Below are 21,984 nucleotides of genomic sequence, written 5' to 3'. Positions count from 1 at the left end.
CTAGCATGATATTGAACGAGTCGAAGATGAGTAGCTGAATGTTGGGTGTTCAACGCGTCTTTCTCTTTCAAAATTCTCTCAAAATCTTCCGTATTTAACGAAGCAAACCTGGCGGCCATGTTTGCTTACAAATTGTCACAGTCGCTCGCTAGCGTGGAAGTTTTATGTCTCCGATGTGTGACATTATGTTGTCTTGACAACCGTGCAATATCGTAAACCATATTCAACGCTCATTCTCCATTGGGTAGAGTGACGTAATACACGTAGGATAAGCGATATGCGAACAATATTGCATCCTATCAAACCAAATGACTGAAACCTGCTAGAAGGGAATAGAACATGCTTTTATTCCATCGAAAAAGTGGCCTATATGTATAATCATTAAATAATATTGGCTGGTGTTGAGTGGTATATCAGATATATTCCATTCAGCTAGCATGATATTGAACGAGTTGAAGACGAGTAGCTGAATGGAATATCTCTGATATACCATGAAAAATACTAGCGGATATTATTCTTATTATTATACATTACTTTCGAGTGTTCAACTCGTCTTTCTCTTTCAAAATTCTCTCAAAATCTTCTGTATTTAACGAAGCAAACCTGGCGGCCATGTTTGTTTACAAATTGTTACAGTCGCTCGCTAGCGCAGAAGTTTTACGTCTCTGATGTGTGACATTATGTTGTCTTGACAACCATGCAATATCGTAAACCATATTCAACGCTCATTCTCCATTGGGTAGAGTGACGTAATACACGTAGGATAAGCGATATGCGAACAATATTGCATCCTATCAAACCAAATGACTGAAACCTGCTAGAAGGGAATAGAACATGCTTTTATTCCATCGAAAAAGTGGCCTGTATGGATAATCATTAAATAATATTGGCTGGTGTTGAGTGGGATATCAGATAGATTCCATTCAGCTAGCATGATATTGAACGAGTTGAAGACAAGTAGCTGAATGGAATATCTCTGATATACCATGAAAAATACTAGCGGATATTATTCTTATTATTACACATTACTTTCGGGTGTTCAACGTGTCTTTCTCTTTCAAAATTCTCTCAAAATCTTCCGTATTTAACGAAGCAAACCCGGCGGCCAGGTTTGTTTACAAATTGTCACAGTCGCTCGCTAGCGCAGAAGTTTTATGTCTCCGATGTGTGACATTATGTTGTCTTGACAACCGTGCAATATCGTAAACCATATTCAACGCTCATTCTCCATTGGGTAGAGTGACGTAATACACGTAGGATAAGCGATATGCGAACAATATTGCATCCTATCAAACCAAATGACTGAAACCTGCTAGAAGGGAATAGAACATGCTTTTATTCCATCGAAAAAGTGGCCTGTATGTATAATCATTAAATAATATTGGCTGGCGTTGAGTGGTATATCAGATATATTCCCTTCAGCTAGCATGATACTGAATGAGTTGAAGACGAGTAGCTGAATGGAATATATCTGATATACCACGAAAAATACTAGCGGATATTACTACTACTACTACTATTATTATTATTATTATCCATACACATTCCTTTCGGGTGTTCAACGCGTCTTTCTCTTTCAAAATTCTCTCAAAATCTTGTGTATTTAACAAAGCGAACCTGGCGGCCATGTTTGTTTACAAATTGTCCCAGTCGCTCGCTAGCATGGAAGTTTTAAGTCTCTGACATGTGACGTCATGTTGTCCTGACAACCATGCAATATCGTAACCCATATTCAACGCTCATTCTCCATTGGGTAGAGTGATGTAATGCACGTAGGATAAGCGATATGTGAACAATATTGCATGCTATCAAACCAAATGAATGAAACCCGCTAGAAAGGAATAGAACACGTTTTTATTCCATGCAGAAAGTGTCCTGTATGTGTAATCATAATGGATGCTGGATGCTGCTTCAGTCACGACCTGTTTGTTCGCTTGTTGATTTGGTTCATTTTCTTGATTGTTGTCAGCTGTCTGTTTGTACCTCTCATTAGTTTATTCCATTAAATCCCTCTTTGTTTCGCCGTCTTTGCTAGATCATGTCGAGTGTTTATGCCACATTACTCTGGTTTTCTGGATGTGCCTTATTTAACCCACTCTGCCTGTGTACCGAACTCCACCCTGTATAACGACTATGAGCTCACTGTAATAATAAAAAGAAAAAAAATAATGAAAATATCTTCAATATACTGCAGGAATATTTCTCTGTGTATGACTTATTATGAGATTGTTAGAAATATTTATCACACGGTGTTTTTCACAGGATAACTCTGAGAGTAGTGCAGCTCCAACTCACAGGGTTATATTAATGCACTCGCTCTAATTATTACTTGTTATTGTTTCTACAGTAACAGGTTATTCAAAGGGACTTGCATGGTGGATGTGCCAGACAATCTAAGGCTAACATTTATGGAAGGAGTCTCCAGTGGCAGGGCTTTTGTAAAGCTGTAACGTCTGAGATGGGAAAGTCTTCAGGGTCGAGGAGTTTACGCTTTGTGGTTTCTCTGAAACTGTATGAAACTGTAAGTAACGCAGTGATTGGGCTCCAGAACTGAGGGCTCAGGATTCAGCAGTAACACGGTGTTAACGAAGTGTGTGTTGATTGATGGACTGTCTGAATGAGAAGTGCTGCGTCACCTGTTCGTGTGCCCAGGTTCTCTCCGCTCCCTCTTTCAGGCAGCTGTCCAAACGGAGCTCTGTTCCTGTCGAGCCGTGTTTGGTGTCCATACACAACCCTGATGCTGCGTTGCGGATCTGCACACACACACACACACACACACACACACACACACACACACACACACACACACACAGAATGAGATGCAGGCTTTGTATATGCATCAGAATAATGAATAGATATATATTAGTCTGTTTATCTATATAACCTTTGTAGAAAACATCTATCTATCTATCTATCTATCTATCTATCTATCTATCTATCTATCTATCTATCTATCTATCTATCTATCTATCTATATCCATTCACCATCATCTACATATCTGTATGTTTCTAGCGAGCTTATTTTTTCCGTCTGTCTGTCATTAGCAAGCTATCTACATATCTTTATTTCTAGCTCTGTAGCTATTACATATGTTTCCTGCTAGTCTCTTTCTCTCTCTCTTAATATCCATCTATCCACAAGCTATCTACATATCTATATTTGTAGCTATATAGCTATTACATAGGTTTCTAGCTAGCTTATTTTTTCCATCCATCCATCCATCCATCCATCCATCCATCCATCCATCCATCCATCAGTAAGCTATCTATATACTGTATCTGTATTTCTAGCAATGTACAGTAACTATTACATGTTTCGAGCTTATCTCTCTCTCTCTCTCTCTCTCTCTCTATCTATCTGTAAATATAGATACAGTGCTGAGCGTAAATGAGTGCACCCCCTTTGAAAAGTAACATTTTAAACAATATCTCAATGAACACAAACAAATTTCCAAAATGTTGACGAGACAAAGTTTAATATAACATCTGTTTAACTTATAACGTGAAAGTAAGGTTAATAATATAAACTTAGATTACACATTTTTCAGTTTTACTCAAATTAGGGTGGTGCAAAAATGAGTACACCCCACAACAAAAACTACTACATCTAGTACTTTGTATGGCCTCCATGATTTTTAATGACAGCACCAAGTCTTCTAGGCATGGAATGAACAAGCTGGTGACATTTTGCAACGTCAATCTTTTTCCATTCTTCAACAACGACCTCTTTTAGTGACTGGATGCTGGATGGAGAGTGATGCTCAACTTGTCTCTTCAGAATTCCCCAAAGAAAATAATTTCTTTACACTACAAAGGTGAAGGCTACAAGAAGATCAGCAAAGCTTTACTTATCAGTCAGAATACTGTAGCAAAAGTGGTACAAAAATTTAAGAAAGATGGAACTGCGACCATCTCACAGAGACGTCCAGGTCGTCCACGGAAGTTAACACCTCGACAGGAGCGTCTTCTGATGAGAAGGGTTGAAGAAAATCGGCATGCAAGTTCACTGCAGTTATCTAAAGAAGTAGAAAGCCAAACTGGGGTGACTATTTCCCGTGACACAATACGGCGTACACTGCAGAGGAATGGCATGCATGGATGCCGTCCACGAAAGAAGCCTCTCCTAAAGCCCAGGCACAAAAAAGCCCGCCTAGAGTTTGCCAGGGCCCATGCTGACAAAGATGAAGACTACTGGGACTCTATACTCTGGAGTGATGAGACCAAGATAAATGTTTTTGGAACTGATGGCTTCAAAACTGTACGGTGTCGCAAAGGTGAGGAATACAAAGAAAAATGCCTGGTGCCTACAGTGAAACATGGTGGTGGCAGCGTCCTTATGTGGGGCTGCATGAGTGCTGCTGGTGTCGGGGAGCTGCATTTCATTGATGGCATCATGAATTCACAGATGTATTGCTCTATACTGAAAGAGAAGATGCTACCATCACTCCGTGCCCTTGGTCGTCGTGCACTTTTCCAACATGACAATGATCCTAAACACACATCTAAGGCCACTGTTGGATTTCTGAAGAAGAACAGGGTGAAAGTGATTCAGTGGCCAAGTATGTCTCCTGATCTGAACCCAATCGAACACCTATGGGGAATTCTGAAGAGACAAGTTGAGCATCACTCTCCATCCAGCATCCAGTCACTAAAAGAGGTCGTTGTTGAAGAATGGAAAAAGATTGATGTTGCAAAATGTCGCCAACTTGTTCATTCCATGCCTAGAAGACTTGGTGCTGTCATTAAAAATCATGGAGGCCATACAAAGTACTAGATGTAGTAGTTTTTGTTGTAGGGTGTACTCATTTTTGCACCACCCTAATTTGAGTAAAACTGAAAATGTGTAATCTAAGTTTATATTATTAACCTTACTTTCACGTTATAAGTTAAACAGATGTTATATTAAACTTTGTCTCGTCAACATTTTGGAAATTGTTTGTGTTCATTGAGATATTGTTTAAAATGTTACTTTTCAAAGGGGGTGCACTCATTTACGCTCAGCACTGCATCTTTGCTTGTAGCTATATAACTATTGCATGTTTTTAGCGAGCTTGTTTTTTCCATCCATCCATCCATCCATCCATCCATCCATCCATCCATCCATCAGTAATCTATTTATATACTGTATCTGTCTTTCTAGCTATGTAGCTATTACATGTTTCTAGCTAGCTTCTCTCTCTCTCTCTCTCTCTCTCTCTCTCTCTCTCTCTCACAATCCATCCATCCATCCATCCATCCATCCATCCATCCATCTATAAGCTATCTACATATCTGTATTTGTAACTATATAGCTATTACATGTTTCTAGCTGGCCTATCTACCCATCTGTCCATCCATCTATCCATCCACTCATCTATGTAGCTATTACTTATTTCTAGCTAGTTTATCTCTCTCTCTCTCTCTCTCTCTCTCTCTCTCTCTCTCTCTCTCCCTCTATCTATCTATATTTGTTAATATAGATATCTGTGTTTGTAGCTATATAGCTATTACGTATGTTTTAGCGAGCTTGTTTTTTCCATCCACCCATCAGCAAACTATCTATATACTGTATCTGTATTTCTAGCTATGTAGCTATTACATGTTTCTATCTATCTATCTATCTATCTATCTATCTATCTATCTATCTATCTATCTATCTATCTATCTATCAAACCAGATTTCTAGATGACTTCCATCCATCCATCCATCCATCCTATACACACACACTCCTTTTATGTACTGTATATGTGTGAGAGAAAGAAGGATGCAATCAGAAGAATTTAAACAAATCCATCCTCAGATCTGTCTGCGCTGTATTTGCACGATAAATAACTCGAGTTGGATGAGTGCTATCCCCCCCCCCCCCCCCCCCCCCGCTGCCCCCCATCCTCACCATATGGATCTACAATCTTTAACGCAGACTGATGAACACTCACTGTAATGAACATATGAGCTCTACAGCCCAGTGCTCAGTGTGAAAAAGTCTAAATTGGACTAATTCATTCAAGCCGATTGTTAAGCACGCTAATCAACTGCGTTTGTGTGGTGGCCTGGGAAAAGCCTTCACAGCATCACATTTGGTAAGTTTTTATTCTGAAAACGTACAAATCTCACTCGGGGTACATTTACAGCATTCTTCCATTATTTGATATTTTAACAGCTGCCTTCTGATTACAAACTGAATCGATTATTGATTAGTTTTACATCTTTATGTCGGGTATACTGCTGTTTGTTCAACTGGTTTCAGAGATGTTTGGAAGAAGAAAGTCGAGGTATTTCTTCATTTTTAAGGTGTTAAAGGGCATATCTCGGGTATATTTAGGAGCAAGATCAATGTAATCCTCTTATTTTATATTAAACTTTGGTCAATTATCTGTCACATTTTGCATTTTGTGCAATTTTTTTTTTACCTTGCGTAATACCAGAAAAATTCAGTTGAAATCAAGGCATTTGAGGCGAATTGGTCCGCCTCTGAAAAAAATCAGCATTTGGATTTGCCAGGAAACATTGATTTTCGTGACGTCGCGTGCGGGACGCCTCCTTCTGAATCCTACGTCAGCGCTGGTTTGTTTATGAGAAAACGACCTGGTGGCTTTCTGCAAATTTCTTCAACGTTATCACGTAATTATTAAAATGGTTAACAGATGTATCGTACGAGGGTGTAGCAACACCAATCTTGATGGGATTAGTACTCATCGTTTTCCAAAAGACCGGACAATGAAAGAGAAATGGAAGCGCTTCGTGTGAGGCTCCCGGAAAAATCCGAGGACCAAGCAGAGCCGAGAAAAAGACCAAGAAAATCGGCAATTCACAAGTTGACTGTTGCCAGGGTAAGAAATAAGAGAGACTATACTCTAAATTAGGTGTTCCTGTGTCCGTGTGGTACACGAATGTTATTTATTGACACGCACGAAAGTAAACAACACGAACGCGCTGGGCGATAATACACTTACTTCACATGTATCAAGGGATATACGGCGTGTCAGGGCTTGAGATCTTGGGACCTGTCAAACACATTAAATACTGCAAATATACAACCCTGCTTAGCCGATTCCATGTGTGCAGCTTATGAAATCTTTCTCCTACAGGAGCCAGTACTCTTCTAAATGAAGACATATATAAATATATAATAGTCTCATCTCATTATCTGTAGCCGCTTTATCCTGTTCTACAGGGTCGCAGGCAAGCTGGAGCCTATCCCAGCTGACTACGGGCGAAAGGCGGGGTACACCCTGGACAAGTCGCCAGGTCATCACAGGGCTGACACATAGACACAGACAACCATTCACACTCACATTCACACCTACGCTCAATTTAGAGTCACCAGTTAACCTAACCTGCATGTCTTTGGACTGTGGGGGAAACCGGAGCACCCGGAGGAAACCCACGCGGACACGGGGAGAACATGCAAACTCTGCACAGAAAGGCCCTCGCCGGCCACGGGGCTCGAACCCAGACCTTCTTGCTGTGAGGCGACAGCGCTAACCACTACACCACCATGCCGCCCCCCATCGAGTACCTATTTTTTTTCCCACGATATCTTCCTTCATATTCATCATAAGTGCTACCAGGCGAGGTTTGTTTTGCCTGGCAACACTTGATGTGTTGTGCTGCTGCCACATGACTGGCTGATTGGATCGTTGCACGAGTGAGCATGAAAGTTCACAGGTATTCCTACTAAAGTGACTAAGTAAATATGTCTTCTTCTTCGCACTGGCGTATGCAGGAGGCGGTGAGAGAAGGCCGTCTAGGACACTCCTTGGGGACGTCGTGGCTCAGGTGGCTAAGGCGCCATACCATAAATCCGGGGACCCGGGTTCGATTCCAACCTGAGGTCGTTTCCTGATCCCTCCCCATCTCTCTCTCCCACCCACTCATTTCCTGTCCTGTTCAATAAAGGTGAAAAAAGCCCAAAAAAATATCTTTAAAAAATAAATAAAGGTTCTCCGTATCTCCTTTAAGTAATGAAGTTGGGTACTTTGTCCACCTCTGGAAAAGCACAAACATTACACAGGACGTGGACGACGTTCAATAAGAGATAAGATTATTTACGATATATTGACTAGCGCAGTGGTGGACATGGGTTTGGTTGCTGGAACGTGGGTCAGCGAGTTTGTAGTTGTGGTCTGAGAGAGACGGAGAACAAAATCCTTGTGGGATTTTGGGTAATGCGGTAGAATTTGTTCTTCACTCCATATTCCTCAGTCAAATGTTTGAACGAATGAAGACTCCTTGAAGCGACACAGTGTGTGATAGAACTGCGACAGGTCCACACCTGACAGAACCCAGGAACACACATCACTCATCAGAAATGGAAACATCTGGATAAAATACGAACGGGGGGGGGGGAAAAAAAAGACTCTGAGTCATTTAAATCACGACTCACGGTGAATCACACTGCAGTAGCCCTCAGTCATTACCCTGAGGGTGAGTGTGCACTTTCCCCATCATTTCCTTTTCCTATTTTCACGCCTTTTTGATCGTCTTTCTCATTTGCTTAATTCTTGTTAAGACATTCTGGTGCACTGGTCAGGGGAGAAGAAGAGCTCAATAATGAATGAACACTAGAGCTGCTACCCACACACACACACACACACACACACACAGACACACACACACTGGGCAGACAGCCATGAGGGAAGCAGAGCTCAGAGAAAAGTTATTCACACTTCAAACCTGAGACTTTATCTGCACACTTTAGCTTCACGTTTGTACTTTCTGTCACTCAAACCAGAATTCATGCAGTAAAAATTCAATTCGAATTCAAATTTATGTTTTATCGTATGGCGGTGTGTTGCTGCCACGCCAGGAGGAAAACAACAACAACAACAACAACAAAGAATGGATCAGTATCACGTTATAACATGAAAAGTGTATTATATGATAACAAAATGTTGCATATTTTAAGAAGATATTTTCACGTTATTACAATATACAACTGCAGGGGTGTGGTCAGGCCTCAGTGTGTGAACGGAGGGCGGGGCCAGGGAAGATGAGTGGCAAAGTAAGCACACCTGTTGTCAACTGATGTTGTGTGCGTGCATCAGAAAGTGATGGCAATTAAAGGAGAACTGAAGGCAAATTTTTTATTCTCAAAATTCTATTTCTCATTTTATTAAATTTCGGAATGCATTTTTGGTCGCTATTTTGTCGCTGCTGTAGCAAGTTGTGAGTGTTTGAAATATGCTCTGTAATATATCGGTCCGTATGTCAGAGCAACGGCTGTAAACGAGATTCGTTGAGACCTGTGCGAGACATCGTAGGACGGAAGTAAAACGTACAGCGGAAATCAAAGTCATCTGAGTCAAAAGACACGCAGGTCCTCTTTCGAACGCTGGCGTAATCAAGCCGGAAGTTTTCCCTGCGTCCGAAATCGCTCCCTACTCACTATATAGTGCGGAAGCCATTTTGTAGTGCTGTCCGAAACCTTAGTGAGGATTATGTGGCAAATGCGCTCAGTATAAAATGTATTTATCACAAACGTACATGCACGTATTTATTATTTAGAAAACCCACCAGCCGCCTGATCTGGCACGTTTTAATTGTGCGACAGTAATGACGCAAATACCAGCATGACGGACTCGTCCTTATCCTGTCGTCTTTCCAACTCTTCTCTACTCCACGTTGGTTCAAAGTCGTATGGAATAATCTCATCACTGATGAAGCTGGCAAATCTCGAAATTAATCTAAACTGGAATGATATGGTGATTCGACCGCTGTGTCAACAGTTTTCAAAATGGCGGCGCTGACACTTCACGTTTCAAGTCTCGTGAAGATCACGCGGATAAGCGACGCCTGCCGTGGACCAAACGAACTACATTCAACATGGCTAAAAACCGAAAAGGCCGATAAGTGTAATATAATACGCCAATACGAGTCACGATATAAGGTTAATAAAACCGAAAACATAATTTAATGACATGTTCATTAAGAAACAAAGCAAGTTTAAAACTGACTTCAGTTCCCCTTTAAGCTGAAAAGCTCGCGAGAAAAAATAAAAGTGACTGTGTTTAACGTCATTACCTGCCTGTCTGTGCTTCAGTGTTCCACCCACACTCAGGGACTTACAACAACATCATTATCACGTTATAACAAGAAGCTTTTTTTTTATAACAATATACGATTTATCTTCTATAAGGAGATAAGTTAGTCTCGGGTAGAGATAATAATCCGTATTCCTCGGTTTATCCGTTGTCTACACGTCATTTCATCATTCAAACATGTTTCACCTGATAAACTAATAATATAAATCATTTATTACGTTATAACAAGATAAATATTATATTGTTATAACAAGAAAATGTCATAGGTTTAGATAGACAGATAGAAGCCTTGTAGTACTCAAGTCCAGGACTCATGCCCTGATTTTAAGGACTCGTGACTTGACTTGGACTTGAGCATTAACTGCATTTAGGGTGTTTTCACACCTGGTCCCCTTTAAAGGAACCAGACTCAGTCCTCTTTAAGTGGACCAAAAAGTGGACCAACAGAAAAAGAACTCAGTTCTTTTTGTGTTCACACTGTGAATTTATTACAAAGAGGACTGGGTTCTCTTTCTGGTCCAGTTAAGCTTTGATGGGGCCTCAGTCCTCTTTCTGTTCACACCAGGTCCTCTAGAGCCCTCAGACCCCCAGTGCACGGAATTCTGGGTAATTTTCTCTTGAATCAAAATGTCTGCTGCCATGCTTGCCCTGCTGTATTCTTTGATCAAAATAGTGCGGATTAAGGAAAATAAATTTATTATATTTTATATATGAGTGATTCCACGCTTATGGGTACTGAAATGGGGACATGAACTTATTCACCTAAAACCATTTCTTTTTTTACCATCAGGTCACAAAACATGTAATCTTTAATGAATGATATGTTAAAAGATAACTTTAATTTTCTGAGATGTAATAAAAACATATTTATATGCCAAAGTCAAGCCTATGAGTTCCAAAATGATGTCTGTTACATTACTTCTGTTACGATTGTCCATCTCGCGTCTGTTACAAATTAATTACAATCTAGATAGATAGATAGATAGATAGATAGATAGATAGATAGATAGATAGATAGATAGATTTACTTTATTGATCCCAAGGTGGGAAATTGTTTGTCATTCGTATGTCGTAATAACATGAAAATATCTTGTTATAACATGTTATATCTTGGTATAACATGAAAAATCATTTGTTATAACAGCAAACATTACATGCTATAACATGATAATGACCCATTTTTCTTTTTTCTGGTGAGAAGGCAATAAACTATTTTATTTTTTTCACGGTCCGGTTTCCATCAAATCCTGTGCTCTGATTGGCTGGCAAGCGGGTCCGTATCCTACGGTACGGACCCCAGTTACGGACCCTGGTTACAGACCTCTGGCGATTCGCTCGTTCACAACAACAACAAATACAGTAGCAATTTTTGTCAACGTTTATCTTTTTTTATAAGATTTATTTATAAGATTTTTATCAAAAATCTTATAAATGTTTGCCAGCATTTCTCAGGAGAATAGCATTAATTTTACAGCATGGATAGCGATAACGACAGTGTTCACAGCGAAAGCGAGTTTTACTACCCTGAGGAAGAAGAAATAAAAGAAAACATTTCAGGAGAAAGCTAAAAACCTGTAACTTGCTAACGCTGAGCAAAAACATGGCTGAATCCTGAATGACTCAATTTTGTATAAATAGGGAACTACATAGGCGGCAAAATGTAGTTGTTTTCCTGCCATGGAAGTGCACTTGTATACCGAGGAGGAAGCCATTTGCATTACAGCCGTGAATGAGGATTCAAAATGGCGGCTCGGCTCGGTTTTCCCTTTCGGGCGCTCTCGTTTTCTGTTAGAATTTGGTAAAGAAAAAAATTAATATATTATTTACCAGCTTAAGGTCGGTCCGTATGGTGAAATACCGTGACCTCGGCCTTGAATACTGACCTCGGCCCAGAGGGCCTCGCTCAGTACTTTCAAGACCTCGGTCACGGTATTTCACCATACGGACCTCCCAACTGGTAAATTATATATATATGTATTATGGAGTCCCTGATAGTGTTTTTGGCAAAAACAAAACAAAAAAAAAAACAGAACAAACAAACAAAAAAAATCCCCAAAACAGACATACTAAAAAAAAAAAAAATTTATGAAAATGAAAAATTATGTCATTGTCAAAATAAATGTCGTTTTCCTGAGATTGTTTTTTGTTCTTGAAGAAAATGTGAAAGAAAGTGGTGCGCACAACAGTAAGTGTTGCACGTGATAATTACCTAAAAAATTATGTGTCCTTTTCTTTTGAAACAAACAAACAAACAAACAAACAAACAAACAAACAAACAAACAAACAAACCCCTCGTACAACATGAAAACTTGTGTACGGTATATGTGAGTTTTTTTCTTTTTTAAGAAAACAGGAAAGTAACTGGTGTGCACATGATATCATTACATCATGATTTTCTTTAAGAAAAAAAAGGACGGAAAATGCAATATCATCATGCACATGCAATAATTTTCTGTTTGTACAATCTTTTCACCAAGATCCCTTCAGGAGATCACATTCCACAGCCTGCTGTACAATTCGTACGAGATAATTGATGAAATTTTGAACCGATTTAACATTTCTCTGACCGGTTTTGTCAGGAACGCCATGTGTACTGTATATGTACAGTATTAAACTCCAACGCTCTGGCGTTTGACTGGAGTCTTGAATCATTTTGTGCAACGTTTTCCTTCAGCAGCTGAAATCCTGAGCAAAATGAACAGCTCCGTGTATAAAAAAAAAACACATTTATAATATGAGTTTTCTGTGTGCAGGTGCGCTGTGTTCTTCTCGAGTAAAAACGACCCCAGCGATAATAACGGCTGCTTCAGTAATTAGTCATGGCTTTGTTTCGTGTGCTTTTGCCTCTTGTGGGTGAAAATGGGTTTTGATAAACTTGCGCTGTGTGTGTAATGTGTTGCTGGAGAGTTTTGAGCGAGACGATGCGTGACTCACTCGCTCCGTTCGTTCATTTCTTCGTCAGTCATTTAATAATTTGTTGAATATTTAATATTTCATATTCAGCAAACTGAGTTCAACATTTATTGAAGACAAATTTACTGTAGGCCTATTCCTTAACACCGCAGCGTCGTTTTAAACCCCACACCCAACTTTCCGACATTCGCTTCAGATGTGTGCATGAGGCCATGTGGTACAACACGTTTACGCACTGATCAGCGTGATGAACGAAGCGAAGTGTACTGGTGCTATCCCCTGAGTGCAAATGCTGCAGGAATGACTCTGTTCCTGAATCAAATTAAAGCGAATCGATGATTCGAAAATCATGATTTAATATGATTTTGGCGCAGCTGTAGTTCGCCCAGTGGATACTTCATCCTTGGAACAAACAGCTAACAAGTCTATTTCGGAATCATTTTAATTTTCACACTCTTCTCTGCGCTGGTGTGTCACAGATGCTACTGAATCAAATACTGTTCAAATGAATCAGCTCATGAATCATTTGCAAGGGGATTTACACAAGAAACGTGGTGATCATAAAAATCCAGTTAGGTACTAAAAAGTTTTCTATCCTATCTTTTGCACCCAAGTTTGTAATTAACAATTATTCACTGAGCCTGTGGAGGGTAATTGTTTTCGTATAAATACACAGGTGATTATTTTTTAAAAATCAGATTATTTCAACTTCAAAAGCGACACGCAAATGTAATAACTTTGCGGCGCAGACTTGCGTCACTTATCTACGCCGAGTCACATAAAACACTTCGTTTTGAAATCGATAAAATAAATCACAACCCCACCTTCCTTTGAATACTTTTAGACCAAACTTTGTAGCATCTTCAGTGCTTTTAGGAACAGCGTTTTCTTTCATCATGTGTAATTCTTCCTCACTTACAGTGACGAAGCGATCGCACGCCATTTTGCCGAGTCGCTCGAGATGATTATCAAGAAAGTCTGAATTTCTCGACCAATCAGTGCATGATTTTTGATAATCACCTCCATATTTATACTAAATTTACGTATCGGTAAATTTAAGCGCTGACGTAAACCTTGATTCATCTGCTTCAAATCGTATATCCAGTGGTGAGTTCCTGCGATTTTATACACAGATTATCGCTAAGTTGAAATGTCATTTATTTATTTCAATTACGTGCACGAACAAATATTTTACTGACTTAAGTGAAAGCAATCCATAACAAATCTATAAACTCGTACAAATAAACGAAGCATTCAAGTAAGACAAAAGTAATGGCACCCTGTAAATGAGGAACAGTTACTCTGCGTCTCCATGAACCTGCTTCATGCACAATTTAAAACTGCAACCTAAAACCTTGGTCTTGAACACCAAGAAGACCACTGTGGACTTCAGGACCTTCAAAAAGACAGCACCCAGCCCAGGAACCATCAGAGCAGAGGCTGTGGAGAGAGTCTCCAGCTTGGGCGTGACCATCACCTCTCCTGGACTGATAACACCTCAGTGGTAGTAGGCAAAGCACAACAACGACTCTACTTTCTGAGGAGATTAAGGAGAGTCAACCTCCCTCAGAAGCTGCTGGTCAATTTCTATATGTGCACCATAGAAAGTACTGTATATTAACAAACTGTATGACCGTCTGGTACAGCAGCTGCACCAAAGCTGCCAGAAAAGCCCTACAGCATGTTGTGAGAACAGTGCAGGACATTGTTGGCACAGAGTTGCCATCTCTGGATCTGCTACACAACACTCGCTGTGTCAGAAGGGCCAAACATATTATTAAGGACGTCACTCACCCCGCACATCACTTGTTTAAGCTCCTCCCATCAGGCAGGCGCTTCGGATCTACACGCACATACACCAACAGACTTAAAAACAGTTTCCTTTCAACTGCAATAAACTTATTGAACTCTGATATTTCCACAGTCTGAGACAGGACATGTGAAATACATTGTTTTTCGATTCAATCCACAATCTGTACATATTGCTTGATTTCCATATCGTTTCTGTTAGGGCGGCACGGTGGTGTAGTGGTTAGCACGGCCGCCTCACAGCAAGAAGGTTCCGGGTTCGAGCCCAGCAGCTGGCAAGGGCCTTTCTGTACGGAGTTTGCATGTTCTCCCCATGTCTGCGTGGGTTTCCTCCGGGTGCTCCGGTTTCCCCCACAGTCCAAAGACATGCAGTTAGGTTAACGTGGGGCGGCCTTGGGCTGAGGTGCCCTTGAGCCAGGTACCTGACCCCTGACTGCTCCCCGGGTGCTCTGGTGTGGCTGCCCACTGCTCTGAGTGTGTGTGTTCACTGCTTCAGATGGGTTAAATGCAGAGGATGAATATCACTGTGCTTGAAGTGTGCATGTGACAAATAAAGGTTTCTTCGAAGTGTATTTATGTTCATTTTGTATATCTCATCTCATTATCACTAACCGCTTTATCCTGTTCTACAGGGTCGCAGGCGAGCTGAAGCCTATCCCAGCTGACTACGGGCGAAAGGCGGGGTACACCCTGGACAAGTCGCCAGGTCATCACAGGGCTGACACAGACACAGACAACCATTCACACTCACATTCACACCTACGGTCAATTTAGAGTCACCAGTTAACCTAACCTGCATGTCTTTGGACTGTGGGGGAAACCGGAGCACCCGGAGGAAACCCACGCGGACACGGGGAGAACATGCAAACTCTACACAGAAAGGCCCTTGCCGGCCACGGGGCTCGAACCCGGACCTTCTTGCTGTGAGGCGACAGCGCTAACCACTACACCACCGTGCCGCCCCATATTATATTATATTATGTTATATTATATTATATTATCTCATCTCATTATCTCTAGCCGCTTTATCCTTCTACAGGGTCGCAGGCAAGCTGGAGCCTATCCCAGCTGACTATGGGCGAAAGTCGGGGTACACCCTGGACAAGTCGCCAGGTCATCACAGGGCCGACACATAGACACAGACAACCATTCACACTCACATTCACACCTACGGTCAATTTAGAGTCACCAGTTAACCTAACCTGCATGTCTTTGGACTGTGGGGGAAACCGGAGCACCCGGAGGAAACCCACGCGGACACGGGGAGAACATGCAAACTCTACACAGAAAGGCCCTTGCCGGCCACGGGGCTCGAACCCGGACCTTCTTGCTGTGAGGCGACAGCGCTAACCACTACACCACCGTGCCGCCCCATATTATATTATATTATGTTATATTATATTATATTATCTCATCTCATTATCTCTAGCCGCTTTATCCTTCTACAGGGTCGCAGGCAAGCTGGAGCCTATCCCAGCTGACTATGGGCGAAAGTCGGGGTACACCCTGGACAAGTCGCCAGGTCATCACAGGGCTGACACATAGACACAGACAACCATTCACACTCACATTCACACCTACGGTCAATTTAGAGTCACCAGTTAACCTAACCTGCATGTCTTTGGACTGTGGGGGAAACCGGAGCACCCGGAGGAAACCCACGCGGACACGGGGAGAACATACAAACTCCGCACAGAAAGGCCCTCGCCGGCCACGGGGCTTGAACCCAGGACCTTCTTGCTGTGAGGCGACAGCGCTAACCACTACACCACCGTGCCGCCATATTATATTTATTTATTTATCACCTTTCTTAGCTCTCAGGTATTTGCTAAGTTGTTTTTTTTTGTCTTAATATTTTGCACCTTAACTTTTTGCACCTTTGGAACCAGCACAAAAGAAATTTCATTGTGCCTTAACAATGACAACTTGAACTTGAAATCTGAGTAACTGAAACACATGAATTTAAAAAAAAACCTCAAATATCGTAAAAGTTTTCACGCTTGCATGAGCATACTTGCCAACTTTTCAAAATTCTCATGGGGGAGAAAAGTGCGTGAACGACATTTTCAACTAGACGAGGGTCTGATGCGCGGTTGAAACGATAAAACCAGTGGATCCCAATTAATTGCAAACCATTTGAAATTTATACAATTAAAGAGTTTTTGAATTGTTGATTTTGTTCTATCAATTACTCTAGGTTAAGGGATTCATGTATCAGGCATGAGAGAGCTCAGAGTGAAAAATCTGAAATAATACTCGTCTTGAATTTTAATATAATAACAATGAAAGAGAAGTCTTAAATCAGATTTTTAGCTGAAAAGTCTCCTGCCTGAATATTGTATCCATACAGAGACCCACAGAAAATAACACAAGCGATGCTGTAGAAGAATGTTTATCATTTCTTAAAATAGTCACAGTGAATGAAAGTATTATTGGATTGCATCAAATGTGTTTTCCTTCTGTAAGCTCATGTAAAAATACAGAGAACTAATATCATATATAAATTAAATTTTAATATGATTTAACCAAAATAGTAACAACTCAATTAAATAAATACTGCACTGTCTTAGTACGACTAAAATGCATCTCTCTCACTAAACACTTTCCAACAGAATTTTTAAAAAGCGCTAGAAATCCGATCGGAACGCAGCAAAGGAATTTGCTCAATTGCAAACTTTGACTGAACGTTTTCAAACAAAATGTAAAAATGGCGCTATAAATACTACCATACTATCAAAATATACTCCACAAAGAAATTCACTCGAATGCAAAATTTTAGTCCGACCAAAATACACTCACTCGTAATCTTTCACTTAAAACCTCAAAACTCGATCAAAATCCATCACTTTCCAGATAATTCACTTGTAAACTTTCACTTAAAACTTTCAAACATAAATCCAAAATAGCACGAAGACACGACCGCACTATTCAAATACACTCACCAAACACATTCTCTGTCATGCAAAATTTCACTAAACACTTTAGAAGTTGTACAGTTTGTTTCTGAAATGGTATGGAAGACCAGTTTAATTTCACACTCAAATGTCCATTATATTCTGATTTAAGGTATCTTTACCTTAAAATGTGTAACTGGCTGGTCGAACATTTGCTTATCCATGGAAATTCATTCTGCCATGCAACCTGGTATTTGCATCCATGTTTTTGCCGTGTGGGATTGGGTTTAGTGGCCATGATGAATGACTGCTTGTAAAAAATGTCGGACAGCCTGGGTGAATCCTACGTTACGGAAGTGACTGTCGTTCTGTTCGCTGATTGGTTAAAAATCAGTTGACGTCAGCAGTGTTTCTCATACGATTCTGATTGGACATAATCGGGAGTATTTTTAACTTGGCGGTAGGGATTTCCCAAAACCGGGAGATTATCCAGTTTTTACGATTGGGAGGTGGGAGACGGAGGCTAAAATCGGGAGCCTCCCGCCGAAATCGGGAGGGTTGGCAAGTATGCATGAGGTGGCTTTTCAGACGATTGGATAAAGTGAGATTTCACAAAACTGAAATGGAAACGCATTTTTTGACTTTAGGTCACATTACATGAAAAGCAAATGGAAATGCTACATTTCTGAAAAAAAAAAACAGCGATCCGTATGAGCAATCATGAGAGGACTAGATAGAACTCGACGCCAATGGCATCGATGGGGAGGCCTCCGCCTGGTAGACTACACGCCTTATTAAGTTGTGATTTGGGGATGGACATTTGACCTCACAGTAATCTTGACCTGTGACCTTTTAACCTCAAAATCTACCCAGTTCATGTTTGTCCCAAAGTGCACAAATGGTGAAAGTTTAGGGAAATTCCTTTCATTAGTCTTTGAGATATGGTGTTCACAAAGTGTGGGGATGGACATTTGACCTCACAGTAATCTTGACCTGTGACCTTTTAACCTCAAAATCTACAACCCCAATTCCAAAAAAAGTTTGGGACAAAGTACAAATTGTAAATAAAAATGGAATGCAATAATTTACAAATCTCAAAAACTGATATTGTATTCACAATAGAACATAGACAACATATCAAATGTCGAAAGTGAGACATTTTGAAATTTCATGCCAAATATTGGCTCATTTGAAATTTCATGACAGCAACACATCTCAAAAAAGTTGGGACAGGGGCAATAAGAGGCTGGAAAAGTTAAAGGTACAAAAAAGGAACAGCTGGAGGACCAAATTGGAAATCACAAAATGGGCTCAGGAATATTTCAAGAGAACATTATCTGTGAACACAATTCACCGTGCCATCCGCCGTTGCCAGCTAAAACTCTATAGTTCAAAGAAGAAGCCATATCTAAACATGATCCAGAAGCGCAGACGTCTTCTCTGGGCCAAGGCTCATTTAAAATGGACTGTGGCAAAGTGGAAAACTGTTCTGTGGTCAGACGAATCAAAATTTGAAGTTCTTTATGGAAATCAGGGACGCCGTGTCATTCGGACTAAAGAGGAGAAGGACGACCCGAGTTGTTATCAGTGCTCAGTTCAGAAGCCTGCATCTCTGATGGTATGGGGTTGCATTAGTGCGTGTGGCATGGGCAGCTTACACATCTAGAAAGACACCATCAATGCTGAAAGGTATATCCAGGTTCTAGAGCAACATATGCTCCCATCCAGACGACGTCCCTTTCAGGGAAGACCTTGCATTTTCCAACGTGACAATGCCAAACCACATACTGCATCAATTACAGCATCATGGCTGCGTAGAAGAAGGGTCCGGGTACTGAACTGGCCAGCCTGCAGTCCAGATCTTTCACCCATAGAAAACATTTGGCGCATCATAAAACGGAAGATACGACAAAATAGACCTAAGACAGTTGAGCAACTAGAATCCTACATTAGACAAGAATGGGTTAACATTCCTATCCCTAAACTTGAGCATCTTGTCTCCTCAGTCCCCAGACGTTTACAGACTGTTGTAAAGAGAAAAGGGGATGTCTCACAGTGGGAAACATGGCCTTGTCCCAACTTTTTTGAGATGTGTTGTTGTCATGAAATTTAAAATCACCTAATTTTTCTCTTTAAATGATACATTTTCTCAGTTTAAACATTTGATATGTCATCTATGTTCTATTCTGAATAAAATATGGACGTTTGAAACTTCCACATCATTGCATTCCGTTTTTATTTACAATTTGTACTTTGTCCCAACTTTTTTGGAATCGGGGTTGTAATCAGTTCATGTTTGTCCCAAAGCGCACAAATGGTGAAAGTTTGGTGAAATTCCTTTCGTTAGCCTTTGAGATATCGTGTTCACAAGGTTTTGGGATGGACAGATGCACGCATGGATGGACGCACGGACAGATGGACAACCCGAAAACATAATGCCTCCTGCACCTTAAAGGAACAGTCCACCGTACTTCCATAATGAAATATGCTCTTATCTGAATTGAGACGAGCTGCTCCGTACCTATCCGAGCTTTGCGTAACCTCCCAGTCAGTCAGACGCAGTCAGACGCGCTGTCACTCCTGTTAGCAATGTAGCTAGGCTCAGCATGGCCAATGGTATTTTTTGTGGCTGTAGTTAGATGCGACCAAACTCTTCCGCGTTTTTCCTGTTTACATAGGTTTATATGAGCAGTGATATGAAACAAGTTCAGTTACACAAATTGAAACGTGGCGATTTTCTATGCTATGGAAAGTCCGCACTATAATGACAGGCGTACTAACACCTTCTGCGCGCTTCGGCAGCGCATTGATACGGAGCTCAGATATCAATGCGCTGCTGAAGCGCGCAGAAGGTGTTAGTACGCCTGTCATTATAGTGCGGACTTTCCATAGCATAGAAAATGGCTACGTTTCAATTTGTGTAACTGAACTTTTTTCATATCACTGCTCATATAAACCTATGTAAACAGGAAAAACGCGGAAGAGTTTGGTCGCATCTAACTACATCCCCCAAAAATACCATTGGCCATACTGAGCCTAGCTACATTGCTAACAGGAGTGACAGCGCGTCTGACTGCGTCTGACTGACTGGGAGGTCGCGCAAAGCTCGGAGAGGTACGGAGCAGCTCGTCTCAATTCAGATAAGAGCATATTTCATTATGGAAGTACGGTGGACTGTTCCTTTAAGGTGGCGGAGGCATAAAAAACCCAGCTTTAATCGCATGACATCAGTTAATGGAAACACAGAACATTCACGATTGTATTTAGTCAAAAATTTTAAAACATCGCTTCTATTTTGCACGAAACTGAATAAGGAACCTGTTTAGTGCGTGTCTGTGTTCGCTTCAGTGGCTGAGCTGCATTACTGGAAGATTTAATGCTTTCGATTTTAGGAGGCGCTCTTTCACTATTTAGTCGTCATTTTGTCGTTTTCAGCTCTCTGTGAACTTTGGCTGTTATGGAGTTTTGTGGGCGTAACAATAAATGCCATTCTGCTGTGCTGGAAATTTCATCCGGGTTTTTTTGTTTGTTTTTTGATTGCCATTCATTGGATTATCTCACACACGCATACACACGAGTACAAAGAACATCACCTTTACCAAACCTTTGTTTATTTTTTAGTTTGATTTATCTGGGGAAAAAAAACCCCAAACATTTACACACAACTTGTGAACTGATGATTAGTAGCTTGTTTTGCTTGTTAGCTACATTAGCCTCATAGCTCCAGTGCATAGCTAAAAGTTCAGACACTCAACATGTCTGATCGAGTACATGTGGATCAAGTGGAAAGGTGTGTAAATTTCATTCTTAGGTCTCATTACAGCTCGCGATGAGTTTAATTTGTGAATGCTTGCCGATGAAAAATTGGTAGCATGGCCACCAATGATGCAATGCACAGCAAATGTTCTCTGAGTTTCACATGTTGTTTTTTTGTTGTGTCTCTGCCTCACGAGTGGCCAAAAACATCATGAAAAATGTCAGCGGATGCACTGAAATTTGGTGGCGACATTTTCATCAGCAAACTAAGCAGCGAAAACTCACAGATGGGCTTGGGAATACTTCCCAAAGCTTGGGGAACCTTCTTCGAGCCTGTGTCTCGAACCCATGTCCTTGATGCTCACGAGAGCCTCATCAACACAGCGGCTTGGCATAGTCTAACCTTCCCCGAGACCTAAAAAGGGCATTTGCATTTGTAGATCCTTCAGACCCAGTCATTATGGGAAACACTTGATGCTGATTTGAGCGCGATCAGTACGCGGATATAAGGGCGCTGTTTTCACAGAGACTTTGCAAAGTATTCTGTCAGGTATGCGGCGGGAGACGTATCTAAGCACAGGAAGGGTGTT

General features: G+C 40.9%; 1 protein-coding gene across 1 annotated transcript in view; it reads right to left on the bottom strand.

Annotated features, from left to right (window-relative positions):
* galntl6 (polypeptide N-acetylgalactosaminyltransferase like 6) overlaps nt 1-21,984 on the bottom strand; it is an 836,827-nt gene that overhangs the window by 9,131 nt on the left and 805,712 nt on the right. Inside the window, exon 10 of the mRNA XM_060926560.1 lies at nt 2,637-2,753. Within this exon, the coding sequence (XP_060782543.1) occupies nt 2,637-2,753 (117 nt within the window). The remainder of the gene's footprint in view (nt 1-2,636; nt 2,754-21,984) is intronic.

This window comes from Neoarius graeffei, chromosome 7 (genome assembly GCF_027579695.1).
Source record: "Neoarius graeffei isolate fNeoGra1 chromosome 7, fNeoGra1.pri, whole genome shotgun sequence".
Taxonomy (NCBI): domain Eukaryota; kingdom Metazoa; phylum Chordata; class Actinopteri; order Siluriformes; family Ariidae; genus Neoarius; species Neoarius graeffei.
This window is presented reverse-complemented; position numbering and strand designations above follow the sequence as displayed.